At 40.7% G+C, this 15,912-nt stretch overlaps 1 protein-coding gene across 1 annotated transcript in view; it reads left to right on the plus strand.

Moving 5' to 3' along the window:
* The window catches only part of HMCN1 (hemicentin 1), a 202,539-nt gene that overhangs the window by 130,006 nt on the left and 56,621 nt on the right, over positions 1–15,912 (plus strand). The window contains exons 44-52 of the mRNA XM_056356040.1: positions 395–556; positions 1,273–1,554; positions 2,725–2,892; positions 6,459–6,572; positions 10,068–10,154; positions 10,744–10,935; positions 11,699–11,872; positions 13,084–13,197; positions 14,592–14,737. Of these exons, the coding sequence (XP_056212015.1) occupies positions 395–556; positions 1,273–1,554; positions 2,725–2,892; positions 6,459–6,572; positions 10,068–10,154; positions 10,744–10,935; positions 11,699–11,872; positions 13,084–13,197; positions 14,592–14,737 (1,439 nt within the window). The remainder of the gene's footprint in view (positions 1–394; positions 557–1,272; positions 1,555–2,724; positions 2,893–6,458; positions 6,573–10,067; positions 10,155–10,743; positions 10,936–11,698; positions 11,873–13,083; positions 13,198–14,591; positions 14,738–15,912) is intronic.

Raw genomic sequence — 15,912 nt, forward strand, 5'->3', positions numbered from 1 at the left:
CAGATGGTCTGGCGGTGAAAACTGAATTACATGTTTCTAAGTGCTGGCTGTGCTGGGTGAGACAGTTAGATACTGGACAGTGAGTCAGCTTTTACTGGAAGTGTTGAATTTGCTGCTCAGTGGAAGTGTCCAAAACTTTCTGGGTGGATGTGAGGGTGGTGAGTTATTGTGCTTTAGCTCGGGTTGCTGTATGCCACGAGGTTGGCAGTTCATATGGGTCGTTCTCAGAAGCTACTTGCGTAAAGTTTCTGATATTTGGGAAGACTGAAAGAGCAGTTCTGAAAATGGACAATTGTGCAGCTCAGTAATTTTAAAATGAGCCGGTAGACTTTACGCCATGTGAACAAGCTCATTACATTTTCTATATTTTTATCTGAAAGAATGTCTCTTGCAGGCTCTCCACTGGTGGCTGACCTTTCTGGAAGGGTGCGGATATTATCTGGAGGCAGACAGCTACAGATTTCAATTGCTGAAAAGTCTGATGCTGCATCTTACACTTGTATTGCTTCAAATGTAGCTGGAAGTGCAAAGAAAGAATACAGTTTGCAAGTATACAGTAAGTTACCATGAAAAATTCTGCTCATGGTTTACCAATTCTGCAACAGAGTTACATTATGAAAATGTTACCACTACAGTGATGCTAAGCTGCAAGATTTTCGGAGAGTAATGTCTAGCTATAGGACAATTTAAGTGTACTCAGAGGAGAATGTTAAGTGGTTAAAATTTTGGCAAATTGGACTCAGAGCTTGACCAAGGCATTGCCATAGGCCTGTTGAAAGTGCATTTGACCACAGATGATTAGGGATGTAATGTTTTTAGGTAGTGTAATGTTTCTCATCATCAGACTGTAGTGGTGATGACAACTAACTGAACTTGAATTTCCCTAAGATTTTACTGCTACTTCTGTATTTTGGTCAGGAATAAAAGGAGGTGTTTTAAAACAATCCAATGAAAGAGAAGAATCTTCAAAAGTCTGTAGAGATTGACAGCATTTGGGGCAGTCTTTTTAAATTTTATTTTTTCTCCTGTTTGCATTTTTAAAAATACTTTTACTTCATGGGATAGAGGAAGATGAGAGGAGGTTATTTGTTGTTCCTGTGGAAAATGCTATGAATTGCAGAGTGCTCCTAACTGATTTGCCAGCAGTAACCTGCCATAACTGGTCTTTATTAAAATGCTTATCTGTCAGACTTTATTGCTCTGTTCAGAAACAGGTGAAGATCTTGAAATGTGCCTTCCAGTGGACTTCTACACTGTGTTTTTCTTTCTTAGTTCGACCAACTATATTAAACAGTGGTAGCCAACCATCAGAAGTTGTTGTCACCCAAGGTAATGAAATTTCCTTGGAGTGCAAGGTACAGGGCATTCCAGAACCAGCAATCACATGGATGAAGGATGGCCGTCTGCTGGGCAGTGGAAGGGACGTAGTGATACTTCACGGTGGTCGCTTGCTTCAACTGAAAAATGCCCAGGTGTCCGACACTGGCCGCTATGTCTGTGTTGCTGCCAGTGTGGCAGGGCTATCTGACAGAAAATACGACTTAAATGTTCATGGTGAGTATGTGCAAAATGGGGCAGAAACAAATTAGACGTCAAAATTCACCCAAGGACATCCAGGAAACAGTTGTGTAGCTAAATGCACCACCTATATATACTGCAGCCTTTACATGTGATGCAGTTTCAATTGCACCATTACAAAAATCCAAACCCAATTCTATAAATCTTGAATTTAAAAAACTTACCTCTGTCCCTGTTAATATCAATCCGCCCCCAGCTGCTCCATCTCCCAAGAGGCGAAAACCAAGATATGGTATAATTTTATATGATACTGGGGTGAGTGTCATGATGGGAAGTTTTCTATTGGAGATAGAAATCAAGGTTTAACCAAGAACACCCTGCTTGTGGCCACTACCAGAGGACCGTTACCCAAGGATGGCCTGAATCTCAAGTATCTGATTATTCTACATAAGGGAAGCGGATAATCAGAGGAATTGAAAGATGGCACCTCCAACTATAATTAATTCCATATTTTGACTTCATGGCATTGATCTGAGAATTACACTAACACAGGAATTCTTATTGAAAACAAGAGGCCAAAATTATTGACTAGTTGTATTTTTTTTATTTGGAATATTTGCTGTACTGTATTATCAAACTTCTGGGTAGTAAAGAGAAACTTCAAACCTCCTCAAGCTACTCAGAGTGCTGGAGGATGTTGGTCAGGCTTTGACCTCAGGCTTTATGTTCTAAGGTATGAACTGTAGAACTGCAGAACTGCTTCTGAAGTGGAAATACTCTTATTCCTAGCAGAGAAAATCTAAAAATAAATTTGTGGTAGTTATTTTAATAGAGGGTTATTCTTTCCATTAGAAAAAGCATGGTTCCATTAGTTCTGTCAGGGTTAGAATTTTCCCTAGTGTTTCATTAGATACTGGAAATTATAATTAATGTAGAATGGACAGAACTATTATGAACTGTTATTTGCTATGAATCTTAAGCCATGAAATAAAGGTAATAGAACTGATAAAACTGGATTTTAATATTTCCATACTGTTAAACAGTAAGAAATTGTCATGAGTGCATAGTATTAGATGTCTCAGTTGTGTAGTTATTCACTTGCTAAGCTTGTCTTAGTGAATTATTATTTGGATGACAGAATGTTTTGAGAGGAACAGTAATTTTTATTTGTTCTGAAATACGACTTTCCTTTACTCTTTTCTGTAGTTCCCCCAAGTATTGCTGGTTACCTGCAGATGCCTGAAAACGTTAGCATTGTGGAGAAGAATCCCATCTCTCTGGTTTGTGAAGCTTCAGGAATTCCCTTGCCATCAATAACATGGCTCAAGAATGGGTGGCCTGTCACTTTGAACAACTCAGTGCGAATCCTCTCAGGTACAAAAGCTGTAGTCATTTTAAAAATTAAAAAAAAAAAGGGAAGGGGCCAAAGGGCCCTCTGCATCTACAGTGCTGTTATTTCACATGCAAGAAGGTTTGGTTTAATCATCTATACAAACAAGGAGAGAAGAGAAGCTGTTACTCGATTCCAAGCTTTTCAGTAAATGGGGTCAGACTGGCTGGAGTGCCTGGTGAGTAGCTAGTGTAAACGATTGAAGTTGTTGCCAAACGTTATGTGTATGGGCCAAAGGCGTGATAATTGTTTGGTCTGTGACATGGATTAAACTGTAATCCTGGCTGTTATGCTAGTCCAGCGCTTATTTCCAGAAGTATGGTAGATGATAACTCTGGCTTTGTCAGTGCCAGTATGTATACTGCGTTACGCTCTCATTTGATGAGTTTTCTCTACCTCTTCCCCTTCACGTGTTCTCAAGAGGAAAAATCTTTGAGAGAATGAATACAAATGACAGCAAACAGAACACATCTTTCACTTCTGTGGCTCTGTCTATTAAAACAAAGGGAAACCTGTTCATGAGCCTCAGAAATTAATGCATGTAAAATACTTCCCTGGCCATGGAGCTAAGTGAATATGATCTTCAGAATGTTATCTAATAAAAACTGGAATTAGATGATCAGTCAAAGACAGCACAGAACACTGCATTAGCAGGAAGGCTAGTCCATAGGATCTGGAGAAACTTATGCTAGGCAAGCAGAGAAACAGGTCAAATTCATCAGGGATCTCAATTTTCAGGCTGGAATAACCTACAAAAAAAGTTCAGGTGCCTCTTTATGATGGTAGTAATTGACAGAGGTGTCTGAAATATAGGAGTGGCTTGGTATCTGTTCCTGTAAAAAATATCTTCCTGCAATACCATAGAGAAGTGAGAGTACTTGACTGGCATCCACAGTGCTGTTAAAGCTTTGTGTTTACAGTAGGAAATTGAGTTAGCAGCCCTTGAGATTACAAATGGAAAATGCATACCAGGCAGGCAGTACGTTTTGTGTTGACTTCATGTGTCTGGGGCTCAGCTTTTTGGAGGGTGTAGAAGCAATTAAGTATTTGGTTACAACTGAGATCTTTCTTTGATCTTGGGTTTGCCCTCACAGCTAGAAATCTCATGAAAGTAAGTTTTGATGAAGTTTCTAATACTCTGACATAGCCACCATGCGAAGTACAGCATGAGCACAAGAAAACTGTCAGATGGGTAAAGGAACTGGAAGGTATTTATAAGCTCAGCTATGACTGGATTTGAAGCTGAAATGTTTCAGGATTTTTTTTTTCATCAGTGTAGCTTTAAACATTACAGGTAGTCCTGGCCTCTGCTTTCCTGTTTTTACATATGGCACATGGAAAAAGGAGTGGGTGTCTGATTATTATCTGGTTGGTGTGCATTCCTTTTTGTGTGAAGTTGCCATCAACAAAAATAATGTCTTCTGGGCTTGACTGTTTCTGTTCTGTCTGTTGATTTCTACACCCACGCTAATTCACCACCCGGATTGCCGAGTCAAGAAGGGTGAGAGACAAAAAGATGTTTATTGTCCCTGAACATTAGCTGCAGTGGGAGTGGGGAAACGTGCCAGAACTTAGTGCTTTGTTTTCCAGCAAACTTTGTGCTTCAGAAAACTACAAGTTGTGGTAGTGAACTGTAGCCAACATGGCATTTGGAACTTTATTTGTGCTTGTACAGCTGTTAAAAAACAAAAACAATAACAAAATCCCCCTCTTAGCTAATTTAGGAGGTGGAATACTTTGCCAAAGGAAGATTTTGGTTCTGTTGATTGAAAACATACTTGGCATTGCAGATGATTTAAATGTGTGGACACACTGCTGGCAACTTCTAAGCTGTTAATGCAGATATTACACTGATGTTTTCTTTTGATGATGCTTCCTATATATCCTTTAGGAAAAAAAGAAAAAAAATTCCACTGTACCATGTCTGCTTTCATTGCAGACCATGTGTTAAGCTGTATAATAGCTTTAAGAAGGAGAAAAGCTTTTAGCTTTTAATAAGTTTTAGCTAAATGTAGAAAATTCTATCCTGCCTGAGCACTGGAGCCCTGGGTGTGCTGTGGTATGTGATACCAGTGAAAGTCAGTGTCTCCTGCAGGCAGGTATCTGCTTCATTTTCCTTATGTGGCTTGTTCACGTGTGGATGGGAGAAGGGATAAGGGCACATGAGGCTGCTCCCGAGCCTTCCTCAGTCTCACAGTACTCCCCCCAGCAGGTGGGATTCCTTGGGCAGAGGCACATCCATTACCCAGGTCAGCATCTTTTTTTCCTTCAAACCCCTTGACCACGACCATACGTTTCTGGGATATATCCCAATAATGAGACCCTGTGGATATCTGCAGGCAGGAGATGCACAGTTCAGATGTGAGGTACTGTGGTAATCATTGATAATGTGAGAGCTGCTAATAAGAAACTGGAAAAAGCTGAAGGGTGGCCACCACATTCTTTTTCACACTTAGATGCTCACCGATGTTTGTTTTGCTGTTCCTTTGCCAAAAAGGAAGCAAAGAGAAGTAACTCTGCTATGGCAAAGCAGGGATATTCTTGGTCCTTTGGTCAAATATACTTGCAAATCTTTTTCCTTTTAAACTAGCATGCCTGTGCAAATGTGTTCCAGCAACTGCTCTGCTATAGTGTTAAGAGAAATCTGTTACTTTAAAACATTACTTGTAAACCAGTACTATTGTCACCTGTCATTATTATTGATGGCACAATTAATACAAATGCTAAAAGAGAGGGGTGGGATTTTATTCCTTATCTGTATATGTGCAAATAACTTTAAGGACTGTTTGTATGTGTTGATAAAAATAAGCTTATGTATACATACCCAGCCACCTCTGATGAGGCTTCGTTATTTTTCCCATATAGTCATTTAGATTCTCTGTATAGCAAAGTACTCAGGAACTCCCGCTGCCTGAGGCACTGTGTTCTGTCCCATTTCCCTGCATGGGAGTACGTGCAGAAACCCTGCATATTGCAAACACAGCGTTCCCTCCACGTCCGAAGTGTCTGCACCGATCGATAGATCATGTGTGCACTGTACCCCTGTATGTAGTTTGAGTGACCTGTGTGGAGCGTGTTCCATCTCTGTGCCAGTGCTGCAGGTGGTCTTGAACTTTGCAGTGATCATTCTGGTTGGTCACTGACTTCATCCAGAAATTCCTGGAAAATGTCTGACTACCTCACAGTTCACTTAAATGTAATTTCTGGAGGGGGGAAAAAAAAAAGGGGGGGGATGTGTCAGGGTAGTTTGTAAGTTACTAATTAGAAGGAATAGTATGATCAGTATTAAGCACAGATCTAAAAGCACTGAGGAGCTGAGGGCCTGAGCAGACATAAAGAAGTGATGGGAGTAGGAGTAAGGTCCGTCACTTTCTCTTCCTGTTTTTCAACAAAAGAAAGCATATTAAATAAATCGACTACATTAAAGAAAATCAGAGCTGTAAATTTACCCAAAACATTAAAAAGAAAGTTACAGGTTGGCACAGACAGTTTGGGAGCATGTTGGTTGGAGCAGGACTTCAATGTTGATGTTTTTTGGCTTTCTCGTCAGGGGGCAGAACGCTCCGTTTGACACACACGAGTGTAGCAGATGAAGGTCAATATACCTGTGTAGTGACCAATGCTGCAGGAGAAGTGAGGAAGGATTTTGACCTTTCTATTCTGGGTAAGTATGTGATAATTTTAATTATAGTAGAAGATGATAAGGGGGTCTACCCTGTCCGTTGCTGGTATTTTAAAAATTGTTATGCTAAAACCTACATCCTTAGGGGAGGGGGGAAAAGTGAATTTGCTAACATGGTTCAGAAAATCAGGTTTTAAAAAGAACTTCTATATGTGAATTTGCTGTTTGTTAGTTTTAAAAGGAAGATTCTTTGGGCATAATTTGGAGTAAATGGCAGTTACTTCAGTTTTGTGGTTTGTTTGTTTCTTTTCTGGAAAGGAGCTGTGTCTATGTAACTGGCTTCAGTCAGGTTGTTGCTTCAGTGGGAGAGAAGTCTTGGAGATGCGAATGGCTGGATTCCCATCCTCTCTTTCTTGTTGCTCATAGCTTCGCTATTCCTTGGGTGTCATGAACAAGTGAATCAGTTCATAGGTGATCTGGAAGGGTGGCTTTTTTGTGTTTTCCTGGTCAATTTAGCTTTCAGCCAGATCGGTTCCCTACTGGTTCAGCACACAGCCTATAAATGCCAGTTTTGGTGAAAGGAAGATAACAAGAGTCGAGGGGTCAGGGGAATAGCGCAATTTCTTTTGGCACCGGCCTGAATTTCAGTCAAAAGAAAACTACGGCCCCAGGAAACCATATGAAATTCATGTAACTGTTGTATCTAGTGCTCAAATGCAAATAGATGCAATGCTGTATGATATTACTCATGAATTAAAACCAGCAGTGCTGGGTATAATATGTATAGCTGAGTGGCATGATGGTAATAACCTCTCGCAACAAAGACATGAAGGCAGAGCCAGAACCAACACTGACATTAAGCACTGGAGCTGGAACTGTTTCTGCAAAATAAAGATCTTTGATCCAGTGGAAGCCTTCAGTCTGTAGAACCTTTGGTATTGGGAAGGATATAAACCAAGTGTGGTAGTGGGTGATCCTGCTAATGTATTTAGACAAGGACTGGCACAGCCAGCTCTTTAGATAGCTATTTGGAACTTTTAATACGTAATTTTGTCACTTATTTTTAAAAATAAAACCAGTGTTTTCCCCCGAAAATACTGCTTTTCAGGTTAGTAACTGTTATTTTTATCAGTAATTACCAGGCCTGATGCAGGTTGTCTTACAGCATTACTGTAAATCATTTTCCTGTAAGTTGCTTTTCTCTAAGGTGCTGAGCGCTGTCAGCTTCCTTTGCCTTCAGCTGACTTAGGCACACTCAGCCTGTCAATGATAACTCACATTCATGTCAGTTCATGTTTATTTGATGAGCTCATGGAAGTGTAACTCTGGTAGAATGGAAGAGATGGGTAAACACTGAAAAGCATTCATTGTTTTACTGTTTTCTTTGGAGGATTTTAGTAGCAGGGTGTTCTTGAGGGTTCTGGGAATCTCTGTTGCATAGGCTTTGTTTGCCTTGAAGAAAAATGCTCGGTGAAGCTGATTTCAAGTGGGCTAAGTGGAAAATTCCATTGTTCAGTCTTCTCTTCCCTCCCCCCGGTAATTTCTTTGTCTTTCTAGAGGAAAGTTACTGGAATGTGGCCTGATAGTGACACAGAATATTCACTGGCTGACTGTAAATAAGAACTGTACAGAGACATACCAGTGTTTCTCTAAATTGTCGTAGGAGGTGCAAAAGGCGAGCAAGTTTGCATGGAGAGCTTGGTGTAATAAGCATAATATTTACGCATTTGCAAAGTATTTGGTGTGGCTTTGTCAGATTTCTGAAACTAATGCGTGTTGACATCTTACTGTATTATTTTGGGGCCAAAGTGATGAGCTGGTCTGTTTATGAATAGTAACTTTTGACTTGACTTACAAGTCCTGAACTTTATGGCTTTAGGTTGTATTTTCCCCCACCTAATTCCTTCAGTAGTTAATGCATCTTTGTCTCATTGCATTTGGACACTAGAAACCATACAAAAGTCTGTTTTGCATTGCTTGTACAGTCACAGCAGGGAATTTGATCGTAACTGCATCACCAGTGGGTGACCGTGCCAGTACTGGCCACATCTTCCTGCACGCTGAAGTCTGCTCACCCGCATCTCCCTGTGTGTCCTGTTCGGTGGCCAGCTTTTAGCCACACTGCAGTAGTAGTATCTTTGCCATTCCAGTCAAGTGAGATACAAACCTCTTTCAGTTTTTTTTTCCTTCTTCACTCTAGTTTGTGTCTTTTATTATTTCAGAAATCTGGTGTAATGTTATTTTTCTCTGTTGACAATAAATGTTGCATATTGCCGTGATTTGTGTTTTTATAAAACTTTTGCTTCCAACTTAGTGGTGGATCATAAATAATCTGCTGAATATATTTTATTTCCTCTTTCTTTAGTCTTCTGTTTAAGCTGAAAGTCTGCATTTGGTAGGATATTAAAGCATGGTATCTGGCTCCCTAGTCTGGCATTTTTGTTACAAAACTTTGCAAAGTCCTTCTGAGATTGGGCTTGCTTTCTTATAACTATAGAACTCCTTTTCAATGTGTTATACCCCCGACCTACTTTGATTTGTTGTGCCATTTTCTGCTGGCCTGAATCTACAAATGCCTCTATCTTGAAAGAAATAGTTGATCCGAGCTCTTCACCCCCGCAGCTACTTACCAACGCACTCATAATCTGGCCTCCTTCATCCAGAAGCCGGTGAGGCTGTGCAGTCCTGTTGACCAGGATTATTTGGAAACATGTCATCGAGTGGTCAGCCGTATAGTAAGGGTTTCCTTGTATTGAGTTAGCTATTTCAGGGATGCATAGGTATTTTAAGGTATTGTCATCTGTTTCCCTAGAGAAACATAACTTTGTCCTTTAGACCTATATAATTTGTTCATCTGCCTGTATGGAGTTAGCTGCATTTACATAAAACGCCTGTATGCCTTTATGCAGCATCGACTTGTTGGTAATCTATTGTATTGCTTTGAGCATGCCGGTAAGGGAAGAAAAAACCCCACGTAGTATGTGAATAGATAAGCTCTTCCCCCCCCCCCCCCCCCCCCCCGCCAGTATATTCTTTCCCTAGAGTTCTAGATAGATGCTTTCAATTACTGTTGGAAACCAAACAACTCTTCAACTTAAGCACGTGGTTTTGCACAAGTAAATCACTTGCAGGTTAATATGGGTGATAGAACTTATGCACAAACTTAAAACCTGCTGGTGCACAAAATCAATCTTGGCCCCGCTAACAAGTGCTCAATACCATTGCCCTACTGACTGTACTCAGAAATATTGCCCTACAGACCGTACCGCTCAGCACCCTGAGTATCTCCCTAGCTCTGAAGGTGAAGTGAGACTTATGGATCTGTGGTCCTCTGTTGCCCTTTGTGTGAACTTGTAAGGCTCAGGGGTGCAGAACACAGCTGGTTAGCTATAAGATGTCTCTCACCGGACCTGTTTCTGGTAGATCTGAGCCGTTCATCAGTTGATGGCATTAAGGGAAGCATATGCTGAGATACAGCCTGAGTCTGTCTTTGTTGCATGTAATACTTGCTGATGTTGTTGTCTTGTCTGTTTGCAGTGCCTCCAGGGATTGTCGGTGAAAATAAATTGGAAGATGTGAAAGTGAAAGAGAAGCACAGAGTTACCCTAACGTGTGAAGTGATAGGTAAAAATCTACAATATTACTTATCTTTGCTTATCAAACCCGTGATGTCAGTCATCATTGCCCAGGGAAGTGGTTGAGTCACCACCCCTGGAGGTATTTAAAAAAAATGTAGATGTGGCATTTAGGGACATGGGTTAGCGATGGGCTTGTCAGTCCTGGGTTAATGGTTGGACTTGATGATCTTAAAGGTCTTTTCTAACCTAAACAGTTCTGTGATTCTATGATTTTACAATCATTTGTTCTGAACAGATTGTTTTTAATGGAATTTTTGGTTTCATGGGATTTTTAAATTTCAGATTTAACCATGGTGCTTATGGCAGGACTAAGCAGTCCTTCTTATAAAGGTTGTATAAAATGTAGCCAAGAGGATAGTAGCTGTGATATTTATTCTCTAAAGGCCTGTGGAATTTAAGATGTGTATATTACTTTAGGAGGTTCAAAGAATTTAGAGTGCATATTGCAGTACATGTCTCTGAAGGATGTGTTTTAAAAGGGCATCTGAAACTGTTTTTTCTGTTTTTCAGAAATCTTGGCATATCCTAGAGGCTATACAACAACTAATATTTGCCATTTTCTTTACTCCGTTAAGGGAACCCTGTACCACAGATCACCTGGATAAAGGATGGGCAATCTCTGACTGAGGATGAAGATCACAAGGTCCTGTCCAGTGGGCGTTTCTTGCAAATCATCAATGCTCAAGTCACTGACACAGGGAGATACACGTGTCTTGCATCCAATACAGCTGGAGATAAGAGCAAAAGTTACAGTCTTAATGTACTTGGTAAGACTTGGTAATGTACTTGGTAAGCTGGGCTGGCTCTTGCAGAAAAAATACTCATCTCAGTAAGAAAAAGATAATCATATTTGAATTCTGTAGCACTTTAGTTACAGCAATGCTTAAGTTACCTGTCTACAATTAAAATTTTATAGCTTATTAATTGATAAATAATAGTAGTGTGATAGAAAAAGCAGTGCTGTGCTTTAGATAATATAGAGCTAGAAAGCATGGAACTGCAACAGGACGTTGTATGGAATGAGCAGGACAGTACGTTGGCTTCTTGTGATCCAAGGAGGGAGTATCTGAAGAGCACTTCAGATTGTGATCTCTTCATAAAAGCTGAAACCATCTGCAGTTCTCTTTTTTTTTTTTTTTTTTTTTTTAATGACAGTTATTGCATAACCAAGTGCAGACAATGGTGAGTTTGTTTTCCACATCCTTATTTCCTAGGCTCATGCTTCCTACCAGTCTGTGCTCACAGGTTCATCAAGCAGCAGTTCTGCCAGCTGCTGTGCAAGAAGTGGTGGCTGGCGTCCTGGTGACCTGTGTCTGACAAAGGCTCAGGGGGGAGGGATTCCACCGACAAGGGCTGACCCTTGACTTCTGGACAAAACGTAAACCGAGAGGAACATTGTCTGGTTCTAGGTTTCAGTGCACCGCCTCCCAGCTATTTAAGGCTGCAGCCAGATTCCTAGACTGAACAGGGAACAGAAAATTGGCTTTTCACAGAGGTCCTTACTTTGGTTAATAATTTTGTTGTTCCTAGTGTCTCCAACCATTGTGGGTGCAGACAGCCATGGAAATACAGAAGATGTCACTGTTATCCTCAACAGTCCAATGTCGTTGGTTTGTGAGGCTTACTCATATCCTCCAGCTACAATCACCTGGCTGAAAGATGGCAATCCTTTAGAATCAAACAGAAATATCCGCATTTTGCCAGGTAAATTTTTTTGTTGTTATTGAGAAGTAACATCACACTCTATTCTTTTATTGTTTAGTTTCCTGTTACAGATTTTCCTGAAAAATCAAAGGATATGTATTTCTGTTAAGTGCAATGTTTGTACTTTGTAGCAATTCCCATTCAAATATTTTTTAAGTGCTTCACAAATAACTGGTTATTTACTTGTATTTTATTCGTATTTAGGTATTTATCCTTTTGTTCCATAAAGCTAAGTGATGGTAAACAAGTTCATTGGAGTTGATAATAATGGTAAATAACTCGAAATTAAGTGTGAGAATTAGATAGTAATATAAACAACATCAGTAAAAAGAACGAGCTGGCATTTTTCTAGGTCATTAGTAGTTTGCCATTTTTAATTTGCGGAGTAACTCTTACCTAGCACATCTATGGAGGTGCAAAACAGGAACAAGCTTCACCGGTAACACTGAAGCAATGTAGATAAACAAGTACTTTAGCGTTGTTAACTGCAGGTGTTCAGAGGAAGGATGCGTTGATACTGGTAGCAAGGAGCTGAATTACTACATGGGGGAATAGTCCTTAGGAATGCAGACTGAAAAGAGCTGCAGCCAAACGAAATAGTGACTCACCTCTGAGAACGCAGACAGTATAAATCATAAGCAAACAAGATACTATGGGAGAGAAACTGATGGACGTCAGAGTTGTAGAGGCCACCTGAAATCTTAAATCCTACTGATTCATTCATGTTTACACTTCTCACGTTGTAGCTGTTGCTTCTGTCGGTTCTCCAGAGGGGGTTAAGGCCTCTTTCAAATGAACTAGTGCTCTGAAACAGGCAGTCCAGAGGCTCATATCCACCCCTGTATGTGGAATAGACTCTTTCTGCTTAGTCTTACTGATTGTGCCTCCTTTCCCTTTTTCTGTGAAGTGCAGAACCCTAAATCACTTTTTTCCTATCTAAATATCTTCAAGAAATTTCTTGTACAGAACTACATTAACAAATCTTCCAAGAATCTGTATGCAACAGGAGTTGTGATCCAAAGCGCTCCTGCAAATTGTGCACTCATTTATTACACAGTATACATGGAGTATATATAAAACAATCGGGTTTTCATGTTTGTTGAAGAGCAGAATTTGGACCAAAGGGTTGAAAGTGTGCTGCAGGAACTATTTAAATAATTGGGAAGCAAGAGTGTAACATAGATGCTATAAAGAATGATGTCTTTTGGAAGGTGGGCGAACACTGCAGATCCTAAAAGCAGAGGAGGACCACGCTGGAAGATACACATGTATAGCCACAAACGAGGCTGGAGAAACTTTGAAACACTATGAAGTAAAAGTCTACAGTACGTAAATACTTACAATTTTTTTTTTTTTTCATTTTTCCATTTCTTCCCCTTTGCAGTGTTACCTATCCTGGCGAATACAAGGATCTCTGTTCATAGCTTTGTTTAGCAAACATCTGTATTAGCTCATGGCATTGCTTGAGTAAAGACACCAGAAGAGTTTGCTGTTGCATCCCTTACAAATGCTGCTTTTGGGCAAAAAAATCTTTATCCCACCCAGGGGAAGACATTTAAGAAACATCCAACTCCTGTTTCTTCCAAAATGCTTTTTTTGATACTGATTTTCAAATCAGATGAGTGCAGCACAACGGGAGATGTGAGCAAAGAAACTATGATAGAACAAAAGAGGGGAGGGGACCTGTAACATTTAATTGGAAACTTTTTTGAGTAAGGTAAAACGGGAGGATGCTATTTTTATATCCTTCCATAAAATACCTTATGCACAAAAGCTTTCCCGTTCATGGCTTCCTGTCAGCACATTGTCTTTGAGCGTTTGTGCCTAATACTCTATTTTAATGCTCAAACCCTTAATTATTGGCTGTCAAGCATAATTTTTCATCTATATTTTATTTCCTAGTCTACATTGGAGTTTGGTTTGCTCCCTCACAGTAACTGTGCTGTTATTTTAAGTACACCAAGTCCCTAATAAGGCCCCATTGGATTTGGAATAATGAGAAGATGACAAAAGTTCATTATGGAAGTATGGCTACGTAGCAACATCAAGCTCCCCACTTCCAAATGCCATTGCAACTGTCAGTTATGGTACTGTATGCATTAGGGAGAATTTAAAATTTCCCACTGAAAAAAGAACGGAAAATGCTTTGAAAGCATTTAAAATAATTTAAAAGATATTATGAGACCAGGATGGGGAGTAGCTTAAGAATTTTGAAATGTTCTGGTTTCATTCTGATTCAGAAGGAGACGAGATTTTGCAACACTGGGATTTCAATGGAATGGAAATGTTGAGTTTTGACCAGCTACTCTGAGTGTGGACTTCAGTTCAAACATATGTTTCTGAGAATATTAGTTTCCATTAAAATGCTTTGTAGTACACTGAACTGTAGAGAATTCAAGCCGAACACATAATAAAGTGCTATAGCTAGGTAAGGCGATAGTTAGGTTTGCATGTGTGAAACTGTTGAACACAGTTTTGTATATTTTTATGTATAATACATATACTAAAAATAGTTTAAAATACATATATATATATATGTGTGTGTGTGTGTGTAAAAAAATTAAAATTCACCTATGGGGAAGAGGCAGATTATAGGGGGAATGCACTTCCTTTCCCTGAAGTTATCGTCCAGGTTTTCCCTTTGTCCAGTAAATTTTGAAGTTCTGCATAAGACAGTAAGTTTGGAAAGTCACTCTCGCTCCATTTTGTTTTCGTGCAGTTCCACCCGCCATTAACAAAGGGAATATCTCAGGGATGGGTCTCTCCCCTAAAGAAGTGAAGATCAAAGTCAACCACAGCCTGACCCTGGAGTGTGAAGTTCATGCCATTCCTGCTGCTGCCATCAGCTGGTACAAGGATGGACAGGCCAGTCACAAACTTGATTCCTTCTACCGGGTGCATTTCATACAGAGACAAGTGCATATTCACTGTCACTTGTAACAGGCTCACTTGCAGTGCTGAGGCCAGCAGGAAGTCACCTTCCCACCATCCTGCTGGCAGGATCGCACCCCTTGTGCATCTTAAGATGTTTGCTGTTGGCCGGACCTCTGCAGATTGCCACCCTTGCTTTTTTGTGGGTGCTTGGCAGTGCCACTGAGGTTTCACTGCTGGAGTTTCCAGGGCGTACCGCTGGCCTGGGCTGTAAAGGGGGAGGGTGCTGCCTAGCAGTAGCATCCCATAGCATGGCCACATGTCCCTTTCCCGTTGTGTAAAGTCCCCAAAGGCCCTGTTACACAATGCCCCCATGCTTGGTTCCTCTAAGTGCTGCCCTTGCAGATGTAGAGATCAGCCTCCCACTTGGTTCTGGCAGAGCTCACAAAGCCGCAAAAGCATCTGGATCCTCTGCGAGGGGGAGCGAGGCATGGTTCGTGCCACACACAGTCTTCACAACAACGTGGGTCTGGAGGAGGAGCAGTTTGGAAGGGCACCGCTACAGAATTGCGCTGATGTGCAGTCTACTGGAGGCTGGCTATAAATAAAAAAGAAACAGTGCAATGCTTCCGTAAGAAAGGACAAGATAATCTCTTGCTTTAGCTGTTCTTGAGAGGGCACTTACCGAGTGGCAGGCTGCTGGCCTCTGCAGCTGGACCAGCTCTTCCTGGGTTTGCTGAGCATGCAGAAACAGCTTGGAGTCACAGGAGAGGCTGTGTGTATCTACTGTCTGTTTTGAGCGTGTGCTGTAATTCTAGGATCTCCCGGGTCTACTGATTGTATTGCTAATGAAAAATTATGTTGGGGCGAGTTGAGAGGTCCCCAAAGAAAGACAGTGGCTGTAAGCAGTTTGCTGCCACTGTCAGAGCAGCAGTTTTTTCATATGTTGCCCCTGGGTAAATGGCTTTCACTCACATCCACGGACTAAATTCATTGTCCCCTGCAGGCCAGGAGTTCAGGGCTGACTGCCTAATGTGTTCCATTTTCATTAATGAGAGATACAGGTTTATTAGTGTAGTCTCTGCTGTCATGTGTGATGAAAATTTTAGGGACAGTAACACCTTATCCTGTGTATCTGCATTGCTGCTGCATCCGTTTTATGGTCACAC

Source organism: Falco biarmicus, chromosome 11 (assembly GCF_023638135.1).
Source record: "Falco biarmicus isolate bFalBia1 chromosome 11, bFalBia1.pri, whole genome shotgun sequence".
Lineage (NCBI taxonomy): Eukaryota > Metazoa > Chordata > Aves > Falconiformes > Falconidae > Falco > Falco biarmicus.